General features: G+C 46.7%; 2 protein-coding genes across 2 annotated transcripts; both read right to left on the bottom strand.

Annotated features, from left to right (window-relative positions):
- Nucleotides 1-1,072: 1,072 nt before the first annotated feature.
- Nucleotides 1,073-8,714, bottom strand: IL1F10 (interleukin 1 family member 10). Its single transcript, XM_057743662.1, has 5 exons — nt 8,707-8,714; nt 3,913-3,972; nt 1,987-2,072; nt 1,574-1,701; nt 1,073-1,285 (listed from the first exon to the last, which is right to left on the bottom strand). Exons 2-5 carry the CDS (start codon nt 3,942-3,944, stop codon nt 1,073-1,075), a joined length of 459 nt encoding a protein of 152 aa, XP_057599645.1. The 5' UTR covers nt 3,945-3,972; nt 8,707-8,714.
- A 4,303-nt stretch (nt 8,715-13,017) lies between these two features.
- Nucleotides 13,018-17,222, bottom strand: IL36RN (interleukin 36 receptor antagonist). Its single transcript, XM_057743273.1, has 5 exons — nt 17,139-17,222; nt 16,919-16,972; nt 15,467-15,552; nt 14,318-14,445; nt 13,018-14,150 (listed from the first exon to the last, which is right to left on the bottom strand). Exons 2-5 carry the CDS (start codon nt 16,945-16,947, stop codon nt 13,926-13,928), a joined length of 468 nt encoding a protein of 155 aa, XP_057599256.1. The 5' UTR covers nt 16,948-16,972; nt 17,139-17,222; the 3' UTR covers nt 13,018-13,925.
- Between the last annotated feature and the right edge of the window lie 4,819 nt (nt 17,223-22,041).

Raw genomic sequence — 22,041 nt, forward strand, 5'->3', positions numbered from 1 at the left:
ACAGCAGAGGTACCACAGGCTCTCTGCTCTAGCTTGTCTGACCATAGATCCTCTATGAAATGGAGAGGGATTTGGGACTCTGAGGAGTATCAGTTCTAACTACAAACTCTCAGTTGAAGTCCAACCCTGAATTCCCAACTGTAACCAGTCAGCTCACCCATTCCCCAGTAACCTTAAACTCAGTACATCCAGTCCAAACTCACTGCCTTACCATCACTGCTCCTCCTTGGTCCTCACACATCAACACTAGGCGGCAATGGTACCGGTCAATTGGTTGGATGACTGATTCATTGTGACGTATCTTGCAGGAAAATCATGACCTGAACTAAAACTGAAATTGTAAGCAGCTCAAGGCATTGTCCCTAGACAGAGGAGGAGAGCTGGGTTCTGCCTGGAGCTTCTTGGTTGTTTCTAGAAGCTCTGGAGCAGAGGGACCAGAGGAGAAGCCATAGCCAGGCTTCCAAAATTGACTCACCAAGTTACCCAGTCCCTTTGCATTGAATACTGCACACAGAGGTCCACTAAGTCCCTTTATTAGTTGCCTACAGCTGCTATAACAAATTACCACAAACGAAATGGCTTAGAACAATGCAAATTTATTATTTTACTGTTCTAGAGATCAGAAGTCTGAAATGGGTTTCACTGGACTAAAGTCAAGTTGTTGGCAGGGCTGTGTTCCTTCTGGAAGCTCTAGGGGAGAACCCATCCCCTGCACTTTCCCAGCTTCTAGGAACCACATTCATTGGCATTCATTGGCTCACAGCCCTTTCCTCTATCTTCAAATTTAGCAGCATAACATCTTCCAATGTCTCTCTGACTCTTACCTCTGGACTCCCTCATATGAGAACACTGGTGACTGGTTACCTTGGGCCCTCTGGGATAATCCAAGATGGATCAGCCTTGACTTAAGCACATTTGCAAAGTCCCTTTTGCCATACAAGGTATCATATTCACGGGTTCTGGGGATTAGGATGTGGACTTCTTTGGGGGGCCATTATTTTGCTTACCACAGACCCTGAGCAGGATGAGCTTGGCTTGGGGGCACCAGGCTGGAATCCAGTTTCCTGCCTCTCTACCTACTCTGTTCAAAGTAGAACTCGGTGCAGGCTGAGGGCTCACTCTCCTTGGTGAGTCGTAAGGGTTTATGGGGCTCAGCCGAGCCACAGAGAAACCAGCCAGGCCAGGCAGCGGCCTCGAGCCTGAAGGCAGGGCCCGAGCTTCTCTGGAAGAAGGTGAAGCAGGTGGCCTGTTCACCACCCTTGTACAGGTCCTCGATGTTCACGTCCTGTGGGGGCAATGCAGGGGCTGCTGGCTGAGGCTGCTAACTGAGTGTCACCCCTCGAGGTTTGGCCAGCAAGGGACTTGATAGGGTGGTTCTTTCCCTGGGGAATTACCCTCTGAAGGTTCTGGAGGGAAGGGTCTGGGCACTGGGTGCAAGAAAAGATGGTGGAAACCTGAGCAAGAGGGACGTGTGGATCTGGCCAAAATCCACAGATAAGCACAGAGATGCCAGAGCACTCTGGAGGCCAGGCCAGGTCTGCAGGGTCCCCCAGAACAGGGTGCGGTCTCTCACCTCCAGCTGCAGGGAAGGCCCCTCCCCTGTCTCCACACATGCCAGGCAATGACTGCCTCCCTGGATCTCCAGGAAGATGGGGAAATTGGTGTGGTCCAGGCCTCTATTGGGGAGTATGCAGATCGTCTCTGGGAGGGAGGAGAGAAGAGAGCCAGGAGATGAGGGGACCCTAGATCGCAGGCTCTTGAGTGAGCCAAGCCTCGGACAGGAAGGACCTGGGCCAAGGCACAGCTGGCCTGGCTCCTGCACACAGGCTTCAGGGCAAGCTGGGACTCTTGCAGGGGTCCTGACCCCTCAGTAGGAGAGGTCTTCCTGCCTTTCCTTTTGCCATCACTGGAGGCAGGAGAGGAGGAAGAGTCTGGGGTAGATGGGGCTTGCGTGAGTCTCAGGGGGTCAAGGCCCCAGATACTCGCCTGCACGGCAGTTGTGTTCACTGGGATCTCCCACCAGGAGCTGGCCGTATCTCGTGTACAGAGCCTTCTGATCTGCATCCTTAATTCTGGAACAGGAAGCAACGCTGACGCCTGCCCCCTGCATGCACCACTGAGCCCCACAGCTCTTCCGCCCCACACTGTGAATGACCACACAGAGCACTGGGAGCTCTTCTCCTTCTGCAGGTGAGAAGTGGGGGTGCTACTCCACCCAAGAGCAGGTTAAGACCAGGTCAGCCAGGTCTCTGATTTTTCAGAGACCGCACCTCTGTCTTTACCAGGCTTGGCCCCTGTTGGGCCCTTGGGGGTGGTGACAGGAACCTGCGTCTTTTCACTGAGATGTAGAGTTTTCCTGATGCTCCAGCCCTTTTCTGTGCCCCTCTTGGGAAATGTCCTAATGAGGTTCCAAGGTCTTTGGGATACGGTGAACCTTATCCCAGATTTTCTGGGCCCATCCAATTTTTCACATGTTTGTTCTCTTCATTAAAGTGATTCATTGAGTGTATAATAAAGCATGATTTGTTTTTCAGATATTTTAAAGGCTTTTTATAGAAGAAAATCCACAAATGAGGGGGGAAAATTCCTATGTGACGGTAAGTGTGCCAGCCTGGCCACCCTGCTCCGGTGAGTGTGCACGTGTCTGTGGGCCGGGGTGGGCCAAGCTATGGGTGCCAAATACAGGTGGTCAGCAGAGAGCCAGAGCAGGGCCCGATGACAGCCACTGGGGTTGCCCGTGATTCTAATGATCTGCCTGGGAGCGTAGACACGTGCCAGGGAGGCTGAGAAGAAACTGTGATGAGTCTGGGCAGCCTCAAAGCCACGCCCATGCTGTTAGCCCATTGCTGGTTGGTTTCAGAGATGGTCATCAGCTGCTCTCAGGCCTGGGGAGCCCTCCTTACGTTCAAGGGCAGAACCTCCTGGTCAACACCACCACCTCCAGGAGATACTTCTCTCTCAATAACAGCTAATTTATAATATCCTTAGCTAATGACTGTATGTGGTTAAAGCAGGTCCCCTTGTACAATAAAAATGAAGATCTGAAAAGAGCCTGGGTTGCCAGCTGCCCTTCTCCCTCCAACCTGGACAACCAGAAACTGTGGGTAACTCACCTGCCAGCAATATTCTGTTTAGGGACCAGAACCCAGGCTAGATACCCCAGAGAGTTGACATCTGTTTTGTCATTTGCGTGCTCCATGCCCTTGTGTCTTGTCTTCCCAGCCACCTTGTACCTTCCCGGAGGCCCTGACTTCCCCCCAACCCCCACTCCACCATGTCTAGGAGAGGATGGGCCCATGGAGAAGCTTTGGAAATGCATCCCAGGTGTCAATCCTATTTTATTTTTATTATGGCTTAACTCATTCCCTGAAAGGCTTGAGATAGTTTACAACAAAAAATCACAGACAATAAAGTGGTAAACTAAAAGTAAAGACTCAAATGTCAAATGAGATAAAATGCAAGTAAGAGTTGGAAGTCCAGAACGGGAGTAAAAGGCACAGAAGCTAACACATAAAGATGCTGTCCCTGAGATTTGAAATTATCTCTGAGCTTTTAGAGAGAGGAGGCTGGAGTACCCCAGAGAATGCGGAGTCTGAGTCCTGGTCCTGTGTGACATCAGGTACTTTATAACCTCTTTGAGCCTCAGTTTCCAAATCTATAAAATGGGCTTAGTAATAATGTTCCCTCTGTAGACTTCTCAGGATGCAGGCAAGGCAGTAGAATAGCTGGCATCTTGCAGAAGCTCAGGAAAGAAAGCTATTGTGATTATGATGATGATTAAGCTTAATTATGGGATACTTGAGCTTTCTGGGGTGAGAAGGAAACTCATCTCTCTGACTCAGCCTTCTTTTCTCTTCCTCTGCCATCTCCAGACTCCCTGATTAGGAAAGAAAGGACTCCAGGAAGACTTACATGTAGTATCTTGCCATGGGGAGGGAGCACATTCCTGCAATCGGGGGTGACTGGTCCTTGCTAAGAAGGAAGGAGAAAACAGCTGTCAGAGGATGAATAGAAGATGTGGTGTATATACACAATGGAATATTACTCAGCCGTAAAAGAATGGAATAATGCCATTTGCAGCAACATGGATGAACCTAGAGATTATCATACTAAGTAAGCCAGACAGAGAAATACAAATGTCACATAATATCACCTATATGTGGAGTCTTAAAAAATGATACAAATGAACTTATTTACAAAACAGAAATAGACTCACAAACATAGAAAACAAACTTATGGTTACCAAAGGGGAAAGGAGGGGCATATATTAGGAGTCTGGGGTTAAAATATACACACTACTATGTATAAAATAGGTAACCAACATGGTAGATAATCTACTGTATGACACAGGGAACTACATTCAATATCTCAATATTGGTGATATATATTTAACCAATATTGATTGGTTAAAAGAAAGAAAAGTTTAAAAGAAGAAAAAGAAAAAGGCTGTCAGATAAGGAGGGCGTGGAGCTGGGAAGCAGACGCCCTAAGAGCCCAAATTACCCAATCACAGGGTGGAAAGTTCTCACAAGATTCTTATCTATAAGTGGCCTGCCAGAATCCACCAAGGGCTCCCCAGCCCGGCAAGCTCCAGGAGGCTGTGAGTCGCCCGCGTTTGGGGCCATCTAGGAACAAGTCGAGCTGGCAGAGGTGTGAGCTGTGACTGTGCGTTGGTGCTGGTTCTGGCAAACAGGATGACAGATTTCCCAAAGAGTTTAGCCAGGAGTCCTTCCTGGGGCTGAGACGGGGGTGGATGCGCTCTAGACTCACAGTTTGAGGATGAACCTGGCTGAAACCCTGTCCCACTCCCCAGCCTGGCCTTAGAGTCAAAATCCTGCCCTCTTCTAAACAGCGCTACTAGGAGGAACCTCCAGTCTGCAGCTGGGGCGGGCAGGGTCTCCCTTCAGTTAGCATCATCTAAGGAACGGACCGTTCCGCCAAGACGGTGTTCTATGAGAGACCATGCATACTCCCCCATTTTGTTCCAGATGGAAAAGAGCGCAGGCTTGAGATATACAGACTTGTGTTTTGGGGAAGGAATGATGTAAAAACTGAAGCCAGTGTCCCTATACAGACCCCAGATCACAGAGCTTCACAGGGCTCTGCTCTTTCCGGTTGGATCATCTGGCCCTAGAGCTATTCCCTGAAATGATCCAGCATGGAAAGAAACCCAGAGGTTTCAGGGCATGAGGGTAGTAGGAGTTGAAGAATAGCCCAGAAAATAAATACAAGCATGGCTAGGGCTGAGGCTTACAGAGTAGACCTGATTCTCTCACCAAGGAAGAAGAGAAAGAGAAAAGATAAAGCAGAAAAGAAGAGGAAGTGGGAGAAAGGGAGGAATGAAGAAGCAGGGCTCAGAGAGGGAGAGAGTGACACTGAGGGACATTTTGGGAAGCAGGTAAGGAGGAGCAGATTGATGCTGATGGCAGGACTTCCAGCCATCTCAGTATCCCTGAGCAACATGGCCTGGATCTTAGAAGAAGGATGACTGTAGCCAAAGTGGCTTTTAGTACTGGATCTGCCACTTGATCACCTTGGACAAGTCATTTCCTATTCCTCAGCTTTGCAGTGGGAATTTAAGGGTTGGTGAGAGCAAAGGATCACAGGACACCGACAGCAGTACAAATTCTGGATGGATGTTAAAACATTCTATGCACTTTGTAGTTTCATTTGTCGCCCTTATTCTAATGGAAAATAATAAATTGCCCAAATGAAATAAGATGTTCATGGCATCATTTTTTTATAATACCAAGAAGTTGGAAATAATCTACCTGCCCAATAATAGGTGTTTGGTTAAAAAATTATGGCAAACTTTGTAAATAAGAAAGTATGTGTACATTAAAGACAATATTGTAGAAGAACATTTTATGATATAAAAATGGTCAAAAGCACAGGTTATAAATAACGTGTGCATTATGATTCTGTTTATATCTACCCACATACATAGAAACAAAAATGCTCAATATTTTATAGCACTTATCTATGGCTGACATGATTATGGGTGGTTTTTATTTATTTTAACATTTCAACATTTTTCCTTATATGAATATGATTTTCCTTTGCAGCATATGGTAAGTTTTAATTTTTTTTAAGTGAAGTGTTCAGGGGCTTCCTAGGTGGTGCAGTGGTTAAGAATCTGCCTGCCAATGCAGGGGACACGGGTTCGATCTCTGCTCCAGAAAGATCCCACATGCTGCGGAGCAACTAAGCCCATGCATCACAACTATTGAGCCTGGACTTTAGAGCCCATGAACCACAACTATTGAGCCCATGTGCCGCAACTACTGAAGCCCACATGGCTAGAGCCCGTGGGGCAACAAGAGAAGGGCAACAAGAGAAGCCAAGGCAATGAGGAGCCCGTGCACCACAACAAAGATTAGTCCCCGCTCGCCACAACTAGAGAAAGCCCGCATGCAGCAACGAAGACCCAACACAGCCAATAAATAAATAAATAAATTTATAAAAATAAATAAATAAATAAACTAACAGTGAAAAGATAGACTATGTTAAAAAAAAAATGAAGTATTCGATTAAAGTCATTGGCTTTCCAACATGTGCCTGACCATCGAATAACCTGGGGAACTCTTGAGAAGTACTATTTCCTGGGCTGAAGGTTCTTGAAATGACTCAGTGATCAACTGGGCTTGGGATCACTCTCTGATGAACTCATGTATCACCTGCAGCTCTTGTTAAAATACAGATTCTGATTCCCTAGGTCTGGGGTGGGACCTCATGAAGCTGCAGTCCATTCATTTCCACAGCTGCAATGATCATCTTTCTCTAATGCCTTCCAAGTCCAGACTGAACATCCTCCTTTACTTCCAGCAGCCTACAGGACACCACCCTTTGGATATCCTGCATCATACCCAACCAAATGCATCTAATGTCAAGTTCATCTTCTCCTCCTCCCAGCCCATTCATCCCTCCCAGTTTCATTTCTCTCACTGCCATAATCTTCCTCTAGACAGTGAGATTCAAAACCCAAGAACTGTTGACAACTTCTCCCATTTTTCCTGACTCTATGTCAGATTTATCAACAGGTCTCCATAAATTGCTTCTTTAAAATATAACTTTGTTTCTTCATAACCATTAGAATTGTACCTGTATTCCAGCCCAACCTATGTGAGGCTCCTGGACCCATATTCTAAGTACTGCTTTCATCACATCCCCACCCAGTTGTAGAATCTACATTGGCTTCGCATTGTATGATACACTCATCTAAGTGTATCTCACTTCTCTGTGGACACCAAACCACCTCCCAGGCAATGAAACTTCTTTCCTATCTTCTCAGTGGGCATACTCAAAGTCATCTTTGATTTCCCTACTCAAAAGTCATCCCTCCTCATCATTGTCCATTCAGATCTTTTGGCATTAAGGTCACTGGACAGGGCATTATTATCTATAGGTTCAGTATCTAGTTCTGACAAGTTAATTATCAGCTCAGAGAAACAGCTCAGACATACAAGGTCATGCCACTTAACCTCTGATCTTCAGTTTCAACATCAGTAAAATCATGCAATTAGAGTATGTGGTTATTAAGATTCTTTCAAGATCAGACTATCAAAGATTCCATGACTCAGAGTTTAAAGACTCTTTTCTTTACCATTACAACCCTACTCTGAACTCCCATTAAATTTCACTGTGTTATTTATTGTTTTACATATAGACACTTGTTTCCCTTATAAAAATTAACAAGCTCTTGAAGCCACAAAGCATAGATTATAACTCTCTCCAGTTGCCCCAACTGAGACACATTGGTGCTTATGAGCAGGACATAGAAACACACACCGCAAATTCGGATGGCAAGGTTGGTTTTAGACCTAACTCTGCTACCAATTTGTTTTGCCACCTTGGAAAGTGCCTTTTTTTGTCCTTAGGCCTCTAATTTCTTGTCATTAGAATGAGAGTTTGGACAAGGTCAATATTTTTCAAACCTATTTTAAGTTTCACAAGGAAATTTTACCCAGAAACCTAATGAAAGTTAAATGGATAAAAGGCACCTGCTTTTGCAGAAGCAGAGAATGATGGTGACACAGGCACCCAGCTAGCACTGAGTCCTGAACCAGGCACTGGGTGTGTGTGCCAATCCCAATCTCCCAATTCATCCCTACCCCTCTTCCCCCTTCGTAACCAAACACTCTACTATATATAAAATAAATAACTAATAAGAACCTACTGTAGAGCACAGGGAACTCTACTCAGTACTCTGTAATGACCTATATGGGAAAAGAATCTAAAAAAGAGTGTATGTATGAATACGTGTAACTCACTTTGCTGTACAGCAGAAACTAACACAGCAATGTGAATCAATTACACTCCAATAAAAATTAATTTAAAAAATTTCTTAATTAAAAAATAAAGTAGAAATAATGTACACTGAAAAAATAAAGTCACTGGAGCATCTCTAAAAAAGCTCAAGCTTCACCAAACATTGTTGAATACCACTGGGCTAGATGATTTCTTCTGACATTACTTTCTAAAATCTGTGGTCCTAAATATTTAAAAATCTTGACTTAACCTATACCTCCTCCTCAAATTTCTTCTATGTGTCCCTAGACTTTTTTAGCATCCCATGGTGATCTATGTAGAAGATACCTTGCTAACTAGAGAGCTTGCCAGGAGGAGTTAAAGGGAGGTGGCCTATCAAAGCTATTGACAGAGGGAGAAGAAAAGAGAGAAAGAGAGAATACTGTCTCCACCACTGACCTGCAGATCCTGGGCCCCTGGAATCTCCAAATGATTTCTGCAGGGCATCTGCACAGAGTTTATATTGCCTGGTAAGGGTGGGTCAGCCTGCAGCAATCTTTATAATTGGCTCCAGGAGATGGGGAAGAAGGGCCTTTGGCACAGTATTGATAATAAGAAGGTAGAGAGCTTTGATGAGTATTGAAAGGGGAGAGAGTCACCCATAAAGCCTTGGTAGAAGCCAGGGGCTAGGGCCCCACCCATAGGTATTGTCATTGATACTGTTATTGGTGGTTTTGGCAGCCAGATAAATGATGCTGAGGTCAGACATCTTCACATCATCTTCCCTTTGGTGACCCATGGAGCTCCATCCTAGTCACAGGGAGGCAGAAGAGGCAAGAGTGAGTGTGTCTGAAGGGCCTAAGGATAGCCTGTTTTCTGTAGTCAGCCTGTAGCCAGCAAGGCAATGTAAGAATGGGAATTGATGGGGTTGTGAGTATGGCCCTGTTTGAAAAGATGAGAGGTACATCTCTGTTTTTCAACAGGTTCTATTAGTTGATACCAGCTTGATGAGATGGAATGTCTAAGGAAACCCACTACAAACAGAAGACATTGACCTTATATTCATCCTGGGACTGATCATGTGCCCTGTGCCCTGGACTATGAGGGCACATGGCACAGTGGCATCAGGGCAGGGCTGAAGAACACTCAGGCATCTGGTTGACATTACTTAATTCAGTCCACCCATCCACCCATCTGTCCACCCATCCACCCATCTGTCCATCCATCCATCTACCCATCCATCCATCAGTGCACCCATCAGTGCATCCATCCATCCATCCATCCATCCATCCACCTACTCACAAGGGGCAGAGACACTTGGGCATAGTATTCTCTGGGGACCAACTGCCTTATTGTAATTCTCCCTCACAGATCATATACAAAGTTCCATAAAGGGCTTGGTGAGGATGTGGGAGAGGTCAGTCCAATACCCAGATGTCTGCAGAGTGAGAGATGAGAAAAGATGGACAGAGATGGGAACAGATTTCTGTTTTCTAAAGCCAATAGTCATTCTTCACCCCCCTCCCAATCTCTTGTCCCCTCAATGGAAAAGGCCAAAGCATAGAGCACTATACCAGGTAATCAATGAGTGTTTACTGAGCATTTACAAGGCCCTGTGACAAAGGCACACAACACTGTGGTCCCTGTTGTTAAGTAGCTTTACAGCCCAGCTGGGGAGCTAAGTCATAAACACTTGAAAAGACCAGACTCTCTAATCAGTGGGCCAAGGGAATATTGGAGATGATAGAGACAGAGAACCTCACTGAGTAAAAAGATAAATTCCTAGAACTGAGAGGGCCTTAGCCCTTTACATGGTTCCTCCTTTTTCAACTACTCATGTCAGCTTATCCCTGCTAAAGCCCTTTTGAATTCTCTCATCCTACAAATGTTGAAGCAATAACTTCAGGCTAGAGACATCTTCAAGAATGAGGTAAAATTTCAGCTGCTCCCTGCAGGGTGGGTCCACTGACATGGGCGGAGGAGACAGAAAGAATATTCCAAGGTGGAGGAAGAATTTCCGCATTCGACACTCACTGGATTCCAATTATTTGCCAAACATTATTCGAGGTGCTTGGAAACAAAACTGATACAGCCTTGACCTTCAGGTGATTTTATGGGCCTCAGACTCCAAGTCAGTTTATCACAAGGAGGGGGAGTTAGAGGTGAGCACAAAGTACTGTCAGAGCAGGTGACCAGGGATCTCCACTTGGCAAAACCTCCTCAGAGGAGGTGACAATATGAGACGAAGGCTGGGCCTGTAGGCAGAAGGATAGTGTGAACTGGGTCTGTTTTCGGCAGCCCCTAGAGGCCCGTGGTAGCAGCTGTGCTGACTGCTGCCCAAGGACTAGAACTGCATCTGGGCTGCAGCTGCTGACGTCCCCAGAGACAGACCCTCTGGCCTGGCTTCTCCCTTGATGGTCCTTCAGCAGTAGCTGAACCTGCCAGGCTGGTTGGACTGGTGAGGTGCAGGAATTCCTGAGGCTTCAATTTGGGTCCCTCCTCTGGCTTCTGCTCTCATTCTCCAGGGTTTAGGCAGAGACCCTGGAGTCATTGTCCCTGGCACATGTGTCTGAAGGTGCAAACGTAGCCAAGGAAGATCTAAACCTTGTGAGAACAAAGAATATTCAACCAACTTGGCATGATCAGCTTTTATTTAATTTTTTTTTTTAAGCTCTATTTGGAATAGAATTGCTTTACACTGTTGTGTCAGTTTTTGCTGTACACCAAAGTGAATCAGCTGTATTTATGCACATATCCCCATATCCCCTCCCTCCCGCGACTTCCTCCCACCCTCCCTATCCCAGCCCTCTAAGTCATCACCCATCATCGAGTTGATTTCCCTGTGTTATGCAGCAGCTTCCCACTAGCTATCTATTCTACAGTTGGTAGTGTATATATGTCAATGCTACTCTCTCACTTGGTCCCAGCTTCCCCTTCGCTCCCCCCACTGCCGTGTCCTCAAGTCCATTCTCTACACCTGCATCTTTATTCTTGCCCTGTCACTGGGTTCAGCTTTTAAATCGGATGTTTGGGGAAATAGAAGGGCTGGTGTTCATTTTGAGAAGAACTGGAGAAAACTGCAATCATAATAAAATAAATAATTTCTTTCTCTTCCCCTGCATACTAATTATCTATTGCTGTACAACAAGTGACCCCAAACCTTAACAGCTTAACACAGGAACACTTACTTTCTCACAGTTTCTGAGGCCTGGGAGTCTAGAGCAGCTGAGCTGGGTGATTCTGCTTCCAAGTCTCTCACTAGGTTGCAGTCAGCCAGGGCTGCATCACCTGAAGGCCTGCCCGGGCTGGAGGAGCTACCTCTAAGCTCACTCGTGTGGCAGTTGGCAGGAGGCTTCATTTTTCACCAACAGGTCTCCTTACAGGGCAGCTTACACATGGTAGCTGGCTTCCCTCCCCCCACCCCCGAGCCAGTGAACAAAGAAACAGACCGAGACAGAAGCCACAGTGTCTTTTATAACCTAATCTCAGAAGGGGCATAATGTCACTTCTGCCGTATTCTATTGGTCACAGAGACAGCTCTGGTCCAGTGTGGGTGGGGGCACACAGGGGGTGTGAATACCAAGAGGTGACGATCGCTGGCTGCCGTCTTCATCCCCTAGGGCTGCCCTAACCTATTTCCACAAGCCCGGTGTCTTAAAACAACAGAAATTTATTTTCTCACAGTTCGGGTGATAAGAAGGCCCCCGTACTCCCTCTGAAGGCTCTGGGGAAGAACTTGTCTCCTCACTTCTGATGGTGCCCCAATTACCGGCACACCTTGTCTGGCGTCACCATGCTCAGCTTCCGTCTTCTCATGGCCTCCTTCTCTGGGTTTCTCTCTTCTTTACAAGGGCAGCATCCCTACCGGATTTAGGGTTCCCCCTCATACAGCATGACCTCTTAACTAATTGCAGCTATGAAGACCCTACCTCCAAACAAGGTGTGAATGAAAAATATCGCCTGTCATATCAGTAAACAAAGGATGCTGCAGGCATCCAGCCATCACATGACAGCTTCCCCGACAGTGAGCCCTGAAAGAACTCAGGATGGAGACAGAGGGCCCACAGCTGCAGCCACCCCTGACAGTACACCCTGAGGAAACGCTGGATGAGAAAACACAGGATACTGGGCCAGAGGGCTGAGGTGCACATCAAAGGAATGATTTCCGTGAGCCCGGCCTCTGGCATCTTCCCATACATAGAAAAGCACTAAATTCCTTAACTTGAGATGTCTGATTTTCTTTAATTAACAGTAATCTTTTGATGTTCCGACTACCTGGTCTTTCTTGCAAAACCTCTTATGTATTCTGGCTCCCCCTTGCCTCTTTGGAGCAGTCCCACAGAGCTATCTGAGAGTCCTGGGTCCCCGGCGTGAAGCCCTTAGAATGCCCACTGAATAAAACTCTCAACTTTAGGTTGTGCATTTTTTTCAGTCAACAAAGGTCACAGTCTGAGGTTCCCAGAAGGACATGAATTGTGAGCAATACTATTCAACCAGCCCACGAGACCCCTGGGAGGCTGGATCCCATCTCTTGGAACCTCAGAAGACTGTGACCAATCCAGATCAAAGCACAGGACTGTTCTTTCTATAAATTCCTCCCCCAGGAGATTCCAGCCACACTAACCCATCGCTAACTCCTCCGTAGCTCGGCTGAGATCTGTTTTCTGATTCCTGCTGCCACCAACCAGAGCAATAGAAATTCAGTTCAATTCCAAGTTCATTCCGGGGGAGTGGAAGCTGAGCACGATCAGAAATAATGTCCGCTTCCGCTTATTCAAACTTAACTTTTTTTTATTATTACAAGTACTCCGTCTTTATTGTGGAACACTTACAAAATACAGATAAATAAAAAGAACTAAAAGAAAAATCATGTCCAATACCACCAGGCTGACATTGCTAAAATGGAAGTAAACTCTTTCAGACTTTTGTTTCTATGCAGAAATATATAAATAGGTTTTTTGTTGTTGTTAAAACGAATTATAATTTGTAACTTGTTCTTCTCACTCAATATGTCATGAACATCTTTCCATGTGAATAGGCATCAGCATCTTGGGTTTTAATTGTACTGGGTTTCAAAAGGTATGACACGTCCATCTTCCATATTCTGAGTTGGAGCCATTTCCTCCGAAACCACCACCCTCTCCTGCCTGTGGCTACAGCATGAGGGCAGAAATGGAAAAGGTACCATATCATGGCAGCCGAATTAAAGAGAAGGTGGAGGGTCTGGGTCTTGGGTCCCTAACTCTGACCACTCTCCCTCTTCTGCACTGTGCGGACCTCATGTGGATGGCTGGTGGCCCTAATAGGCTCCACTAGGGATGGGTTGGCCTGTGGGGCTCAGGGCCACCAGGTAAGTTACCACAAAACATGAAGGATTCCCACTGCTCTCCTGACCCTGACCCCTTCAGGGGTTTATCTTAGAGGTTTTACCTTTTTGCAAGGTTTCACACCAGTAGTGCCACTCAACAGAAAAGGAAACTGTGGACTAAGCCCCAAATCTCAGAGGGATTTACCCAAACTGGGAAACAGGTGGAGGAAAAGTGGCCATGTGCCCAGCCCCTCCAAGCGGGGGGGGGGGGGCCTGAGAGCAGAGGCGGGGTGATCACCACGGGTGTCCTCCTACACTTCCCGCCCCTGCCTGAGCTGGCTGGCCCCAGGAGCCCTCAGGGCATGTGGCCCTAGTCACACTGCTGGAAGTAGAAGTCGGTGATGGGGTTGTCCCAGCTGCTGTCCTTCGGGAGCTGGGTGAGTCGGAGAGGCTGGTCTGCCTCGGGCACAGTGCAGAGAAACCAGCCTGGGTAGGCAGCCGACTCGAAGTTGGAGGTGAGCCCCGTGTCCCGCCGGTAGAAGGTGAATCTCTTGGACTCCTCGGCACTGTGGTAGAGCTCCATGATATTCACCGGCTGCAAGCAGAGAGTACCGCAGGTGAAGGGCAGGAGCTGGCCCCAAGGCACAGGCAGGCAGAGCCACAATCAACAGAACCCTGGAGGGAGAGACGCCCAGACTGCCGTGGAATCAGTATCTTTGACTTAGTGAAGCCACGTGGTGAAAATGCCCCAACAGGACCCACCTCTAGTTTCAGAGTTGGTTCCTGCCCCATCCCACACGACAGGCACTGGCTCCCGCCCTGGACGCCCAGGATGACTGGAGAGAGGTTGGCATCCAGAGACCGATTGGGAACAACGCTGATCTCCTCACCTAGAGGAAGAAAGCGGATGCAGGGATCTTGGCCACCCTTCCTTCCATCATCCACATCAGGCATCCTGTCCCCAGGCTGGACAGAAGGGGAACCTCGTAGCAGCCGTCTAGTAGGGAAGGGTGGTCTCCTGCCAGGTGGCCCAGTGGACATCAAGGCACATAGCACACGATACCACCTCCTACTCCCATGCCCACTCCCTTATCCAGGGTCAAAACTTCAAGTGTTCTCCAAGCCTCAAGGGAGCTTTGACCATCTCTTTTAATGCCTCTCAACCCCCAGCCTCTTTTCTGTAACCTGTCTTGATAAGCCTCCCATTAGAGTTAGTTGGTATCTTTCTACCCGCTGTGAGATTCCTGAGAACAGACAAGGGTCTTATTCCTCTCTGTCATACACACAATCCCTCCATCACACACACATGTGCATGCACACACACACACACACACACTCAACCTCACAGAGGGCTCTGCCTGGCCCCAGCACCCAGGAAGGATGTTCCAGGTGAGAAGCTGTGTGCTGCTTTAGAGAGCAGGTCCAGTCACGCTCTGTGGGGCAGAGTCAACGAGCGCAAGGCCAGACGGTGCCGCCTGCTCCTCTGCCTCCCACCACGCTGGGACCAAGGACCCTCCGAGCACTGAGGGCACCCAGAGTAAAGGGGCAGAAACCCACTCCCACGTGGGACTAAAGGTGTAAAGAGCTTGCGTCCATGCTCTACTCAGCACTGGCTCCCAGAAAAAAGGATTTGGACCCATGTCCATCTATGAGGAAATGACAAAACAACCATCTTGGAAAATAATCCCACCCTCTTGCCTAGCGGGTTCTGGTGGTCCTGGGGCAAAGCACCATGCTGGAAGGTGTGGTATTTCATTTGTCCTTGCTCATAGTCAGGTTTTATGATGCCCCATCTACCGTGTCACACCCAGGGTTTGTTGGCTTATGTCAATGTTTTTAAGCCCTCTACAGGCCCCCTCCTCTCAGAGTGTACAGAGATCTAGGGAAATAGGATCTTGTCTTGCCACCAACCTTTAATGACCTTCCCTGCTTGCAGCCCTCCGGCTAGAAGCTGGTTATCATGCAGGTAAAGCACCTTCAGGGCTGCATCCTTCATTCTGAAACATCAGGACACTAAGTTAGGGGAGGACGGTGCTCCTTCTTGCCTGGGCTCTGGAGAGTCCCCCCAGTCTCAGGTACTGTCGCTCTCTCTTCCCACTGAGCTGGAAGTAATGGCACAACCTTCTCTCACAGGCCTGCGGCTCCTGCGTACCACCGAGACAACCCCACGGCCTCCCATCTGAGGCTGGGATTTGCCCCTTCACCCTATTCAATCTTTTCTACACTAACCAGACTCTTCCATGTGTCATGTTGGAAAAGAAACTGAACTGTGAGTCAGAGTCCTGGGTTCTCGTCCTGGCTCTGCCACCATCATTGCTGAGTCACAACAGACAAGTCATTCACTTTCTCTGGGCCTGAGTCTACACATTGCTAGACTAAGAAGATAGATGGGATAGATGCTGCCCAGGCCTCTTCAGGATTAAAATGCTCCTTGGTTGACTTCCGCCTTGACTTCCGCTTGGTGCCTTTACCTCCACTTGGCCATATGGTCCCTACTATGTGAGGAATTTCTTTACATTTAAAATTCTTTCATTTTGCTTTTCAAATTTATTTCAACTTTATGACCTCAGTTGATTTTCTGACATCCTGTGAAGTGAAAGATTTATTCTAAAGGGGGTTCCTCCAGATGTTATATGGAAAAAAAGTACTCTGTATACAAACTGGTTCAACGTTGGCTAAGCACAATTAAATCTCGACTTTAAAGTGACCAATATGCTGAGTTGTGCTATGGTCCTCTTTTAAGGAGATCTAGAAACCAGTATTTCCCACATTTCCTTGACCGAAGAGCACCACTGTATAAAGCCACTTGTAGGACTGGGGTTCCACAGAACACACTTTGGGAAAAGCTGTACTAGACTCTGAGCTCAGTGAGAGCAAGACACCTTTCATTCACTGTTGTAAAAGTCCAGATCATTGCAGAGTGTGTGGCTCAGCACATGCCAGTGGACAGACAGACTGACTGACAGCAGAGTTTTGTTTGCTGCTGCTGTTTTTTCCAAAAGGGCAGCAATGAGGTAGCGGCTGGACTGACATCATGTCACTGCAGTGGGTGGTAACCGCAGGGCTCCAAGCTGGGCCTCCTAACTCCGGTTCTCGCTAGGATGGACGAGGCCACAGACCCATCTCATCAGGGAAGCCCCAGGAGGGGGCCTGCCCCTGTCTGAGGAGGCTGGCAGGACTTCTGGAAGGGCGGGGAGTTGCCCTTCACACCTTCTCAGCTGCCCACCCCACCTGTGAGAGCCCCAGCTTGGGACAATCACAGCCCCCCTCCCCAGAAACGCTGGACAACAGGTCTCCCTGGAACTTGTCCTCCCCCCCCCCGCCCCCAGAGGACACGGCCCAATCAGAGGCTCAGATACTCACCGGAAGCACAGCGCCCCGCTCAGGACCATCTCGAGCTTCAGTGCGTAGACTCTCCTATTTTGAGACAACAGAAAATCTTAGGTGGAGATAGAGGCTGAGCTGGCAGGGGCCAGGGTAGCAAGCAGCCTCCTGAGCCCCCCAGCGTGTGAACAGCCCCCACGGAGCAGGGGATTCTAGGCCTGGGGTCAGGAGAGGTGAAGCCCAGCTCCCCAGAGGACACCTCAGAATGCTCCTTTCTCCTGGCAGGGCCCGTGCTGTCTGCCTGCTCTGCCGAGGTTGCCTCAGCCCTTTTAATGATGCCCTAGGGAGGGGCCCCTGAAACTGCCTCAGCCAGCAGGAGGAGCAGGACTTCCAGAGTGACTTCACACCCCTGTAAGCTTCCAGAAACACCTGCTGCTCACTGTCTCCCTCAGGGAGGGAAGCTTCTGGAGGCAGTCCGCTTCCAGCAATTCTGAAGGACGTCCAGGGGCTTTCCAGCTCTTAGTGATCACTCAGCTCCTGGACATCTGACCCTTCCAGACCCAAGGGTAGCATGCAGAGAGCAGCTCAAGGAAAGCAGCTTTTAGAACAACCCCCTTTCCTCCTTCCTCCTTTTCCTCCTTCCCTCTCTCCCTCTTTTGTTCCTTCCCTCCTTCCTTTCCCTCTTTCCTGCCTTCTTTCCTCCCTCCCTCTCTTCCTTCCTTCCTTGTTTCCTTCCTTTCTGCCTTTGCCAGGACTATGGGAAATGCTGGAGGTGGAGCTCTCCTGCTTAGGGGATGTTCAGTCTACGCATTCATTGTCGAAAAACCTGAAAATCCAGATTGACAAACAAAACAAAACACGTGAATACTTATCTCCATTGCTCACTTCATCAGCAAACCAAGGACAACAGTTTTTCCTGCACACATACACACCTGTAACAATCACAGCTTCACACATGACTGCATCCCAGAACCTACACTCATTTCAACATGCTTTTTTCATGTGGTCACATAACAAAATCTCTTTGCCTACCAAGTATAATGATGTCAGAACATTGTCTAGCCTTACAGTATTTCATTCTACAAATGCAACACTATTTATTTATAGCAATCAGTTATTATTAGTCCTTACTGTTATTATTATTATGTGTTATTGAAAATTATGTTGTGACAAACATCTTTGTATCAGCATCTTTGTTGGTGTGGCTCATCCTTTCCCTTGGAAATAAAACCTAGCTTGGGCCATCTATGATTGCTCTTTCTTCAGTACCTAACTGGTAAAATAATGATTGTGTAGCAATTCGTGCAGTTTCTATCCATCCATACAGTCTCTGTGATGGATCTAAATGAAAGGTGAGGGTCAGTGCCTAATAATACTTTAATTATGTCTCGAGCACCACTGATCATCACTTACTGTTAAGGCATACATTTTAAAGAAATTGTGTTCAGGCTCATGGGCTAAAATGTCCTTAAAGTGTTCAAAAATAAATAAAATATCAAGCTGTTCAAAGGGTGGAAAAATAACTCATCCCTCATAATGCCACTAATGTGATAAACACCTTTCAAAAAATGTAGAGGCTTATGCAAAGTTGCTGAATTGGCCATAAACTGACCATACAGAAATGACACTATTTGTGCAAATAGTTACAACAGAGAACAAAGCAAAAAAGAAACTCCAGAAATTGGCTAATAGGCATCGTGGCTTTAAGCAAACAGGCTTTCATTTGCAAAATGATAATAGAGAAGTAGACGTTGTTTCCCCTAAAAAGGTAAAATGCCATCTGCCCAGGTTGCCCTCTCTGATTCCCTGACCCCAGTGAATTGCACCTGTGTGACCACAGGATGCTGCCGTGGTGCTTCATCAAGCTGTGTTCTCATTCTGCTAATAAAGAATGAAGCCAGTATGTGGCCCAACCCCCTGAGGTACTGGGGATGTCTCCACCAGCTTCATCTACTCTGCGATGTGCATAGCAGGGGATGGATACAGAGCGGATGGACAGGACAATGAATGGATGAACCAAGAAGGTGAAAGTGAGAAAAATAAAACAAACACCTGTTAAGAAAAGTTCTCCAAACTTGAAAATAAAACACAATGACATCATGTACTCTCAATGTCATACTGGAGCATCCTGAAAGTAGTCCCACCAACAATTGCTCAGTTCTCTGGGGAACGTCTGTCTTTGTTTGATTTATTAATTACCATGGATTAGATATCAAACTCTGTGAAGTTATATGTGAACTAAGAGAAGATTGATAAATTGCAAGTTATTTCTGCCTGATAGAAAAGATAGCCCCAAAGGGTCCAATTGTATTGCCTTGAAATTCATTAAGCAGTTTTTTTTTTCTATCTAAGCCAATCTATTCCATCATTTCTTTCCTGACTGATCATATAAGCCTCTGTTCCTTGACTTATCTTTGGAACCAGCTTTATCATCCTGCCAGTTCCTTCATTTATTAATAAAGATAAATCATTGACACATGCTCCCTATGTGTTAGTATGAGTCATGGTTTGGGTTTTTTGAAAATTAAACTGGCATTACCTAAAATAATATTATTTTGCCCCAGACTCACACACCATATGCGGTGGTTTTAAAATATGTCCACAGATTCTTTGATACTCTCCTTCCTTTGAGTGTGGCTGGACTTCGTGACTTGTTTCTAAATCATATACTATATGGTGGAAGTGGTAGCACGCCACTTCTGAGGCTAGACGGTAGAAGGCATTGTAGCTTCCCCCGAATCTTTCTTGAGCCACTCACCTGGGAGAAGCCAGCTACTGTGTCATAAGCAGCCAGTGGAGTGGCCCACGTGGTGAGGAACTCAGACCTCTTGCCAATAGCTCACTTGCAGACCTTCCAGCCCCACTGGAGCCTTCAGACAATGCAGCCCTGGCTGACATCGTGACAGCAACTCCATGAGAAACCCTGAGTCAGACCACCCAGCCATCGCCACTTTTCAGATTCCCGATTCTGAGGATCTATGTGAAATAATAGATGTTTGTTGTTTTAAGCTGCTAAGTTTGGGGATAATTTCTTACGCAGCAAAACGTAACTAATACACCTTGTCATCACGACTGGCAGTTTCTACTCCTGTTGTTTTTTCTTTCTCCAGTCTTCAGTGAGTACCCTCCCTTCTGAGGAAACAGCTCAATTCTTCATGGACTTTATATGACCACGGAGGTGCCCAGGAGCTGCCCCAGCCTGCAGAGGGATAATGTTCCCCTAGATGACCTCTCACCACCCTTGGGAGAGTAGCAGTGCCCTGGAGGTGAGTGTGGCTCCTGATCTTGATGAAGAGTTGGGGGTTAAATAGCACAAGTGTACACACCTGTATCAGCACATAAGCACACATTCACAAGTGGTTTATTATAGTAAAATGGTAGTTTTTTATTAAGAAGATAAATTTAACAATAATTAAAATAACCAGTATTCATTTGGTGTTCACTATGTCCCCAGAACTATGTTTAGTGGTTGGCCTGAATTTTCTAATTTTGTGCTCAGAACTTTCCTGGGTGGTAAATACCATTATTATGTCTCACTTAAGGATGTGGAAACCAAGCATAGAATGTTTAACTGTTGCCTGATATTGGACCTATACTTGGGGTCCCAGTATAGGAGTCAGAACCAAACCCAGGAAACCCAAGTCCAAAGCCATTGACCCCAAGACACAACTCAGCAGTCAGAGTGATCCTTTCATAATCTGAGTCAGATCGCATCACCCCTCTGCTCCCCGAGTCTCTGGGAGTAAAAGGCAAGTCTTCCCCACACTTCCAAAGCCCCACAAAATCAGGCTCTTATTAACTCTTGATCTCATCCTTTTACCACCCCATGCAGTACGTTCAAGCCACGTGAACCTCTTGCTCTTTCTTGAACAAGTGAGGCATGCCCCTATCTCAGGGCCTTTGCACTGGCTGTTCTCTCAGCCTGGAAAGCTCTTCTCCAAGATATCAACATGGCTCACTCCCTTACTCCTTAAAGTCTTTGCTAAACTGTCACCTTCTCAATGAGACCTACACTCACCCTCCCATGCTTCTCTATCCTGCTCCCACATTCCCCTTTCCACGCTCCATTTCTTTGCAAAGCACTCACCACTTGTAAGCACACTGAATAATTCAGGTGTGTTTTATGTGCATCATTTATCAGCTGCCCTGCCAATCCTGCTGGAAGATAAGCTCATTCAAAGGCAGGTGTTTTCTGTTTATTTTGTTCATTGGCATATTCTAGGCACTTAAGGTGGTGCCTAGTATACAGTAAGCCTTCAGTAAATAATGTTGCATTGACATTGACACTGAATGGATTACATGCTGTGTCACATAGGAAAGGCCAGAGAATGGTCTAACATTCTGTTCTCAGTTACGATCTAATTTCTCAGAGAGTTTTGATACTTCTGACTCTTCTTCTTCCTCCTCTTCTTCTGACTCTTCATTTTTTTGACTCAGCAGTTAAGACCATGGTGGACGAACTTTGGCCTGTGGGCTAAGATGAGCCCACCATTCGTTTTATTGGAACACAGCCTTACTCATTTGTTTACACAGTGTATGAACGCCTCTGTACTACAATAACAGCAATGAATATTTGCGACAGAAACTGCATAGTTTGCAAAACCTAAGATATTTAGTACCTTGCCCTTGAGAGAAAAAGTTTGCTGAACTCTGGTCAAGACTGTCTGGATTCAAGTCCTAAATCTGTCACTTACTAGCATGTGTCTTTGGTCAAGTTATTTAACCTTTCTCTGTTTTGAAGTCCTCATCTGTGAAATGGGGATAAAAATAGCACTACTTATTACTCAGCCATAAAAAGGAATGAAATTGGGTCATTTGTAGAGACGTGGATGGGCCTAGGGACTGTCAATACAGAGTGAAGTGAGTCAGAAAGAGAAAAACACATGTGGAATCTAGAAAAATGGTACAGATGAGCCTGTTTGCAAGGCAGAAATAGAGACACAGATGTAGAGGACAAACGTGTGGACACCAAGGAGGGGAAGGGAGAGGTGAGATGAGCTGGGAGATTGGGATTGACATATGTACACCAATACGTGCAAAATAGATAACTAATGAGGACCTGTTGTATCGCACAGGGAACTCTACCCAGTGCTTTGTGGTGGCCTAAATGGGAAAGAAATTCAAAAAAGAGGGGCTATATGTGTACATGTAGCTGATTCACT

The sequence above is a fragment of the Hippopotamus amphibius genome, chromosome 7 (genome assembly GCF_030028045.1).
Source record: "Hippopotamus amphibius kiboko isolate mHipAmp2 chromosome 7, mHipAmp2.hap2, whole genome shotgun sequence".
NCBI lineage: Eukaryota > Metazoa > Chordata > Mammalia > Artiodactyla > Hippopotamidae > Hippopotamus > Hippopotamus amphibius.

Bases quoted from the DNA above. Each gene is read 5' to 3' on its own strand.
- IL36RN (XM_057743273.1), bottom strand. From the start codon at position 16,947: ATGGTCCTGAGCGGGGCGCTGTGCTTCCG. The intron at 15,553-16,918 runs GTGAGTATCTGA...CTGATGTTTCAG, and splicing joins AGCGGGGCGCTGTGCTTCCG to AATGAAGGATGCAGCCCTGA. The intron at 14,151-14,317 runs GTGGGTCCTGTT...CTCTGCTTGCAG, and splicing joins AACCAACTCTGAAACTAGAG to CCGGTGAATATCATGGAGCT.
- IL1F10 (XM_057743662.1), bottom strand. From the start codon at position 3,944: ATGTGCTCCCTCCCCATGGCAAGATACTACAT. The intron at 2,073-3,912 runs GTAAGTCTTCCT...TTCCTGTTCCAG, and splicing joins CCCATGGCAAGATACTACAT to AATTAAGGATGCAGATCAGA. The intron at 1,286-1,573 runs GTGAGAGACCGC...TTGCCCCCACAG, and splicing joins GGCCTTCCCTGCAGCTGGAG to GACGTGAACATCGAGGACCT.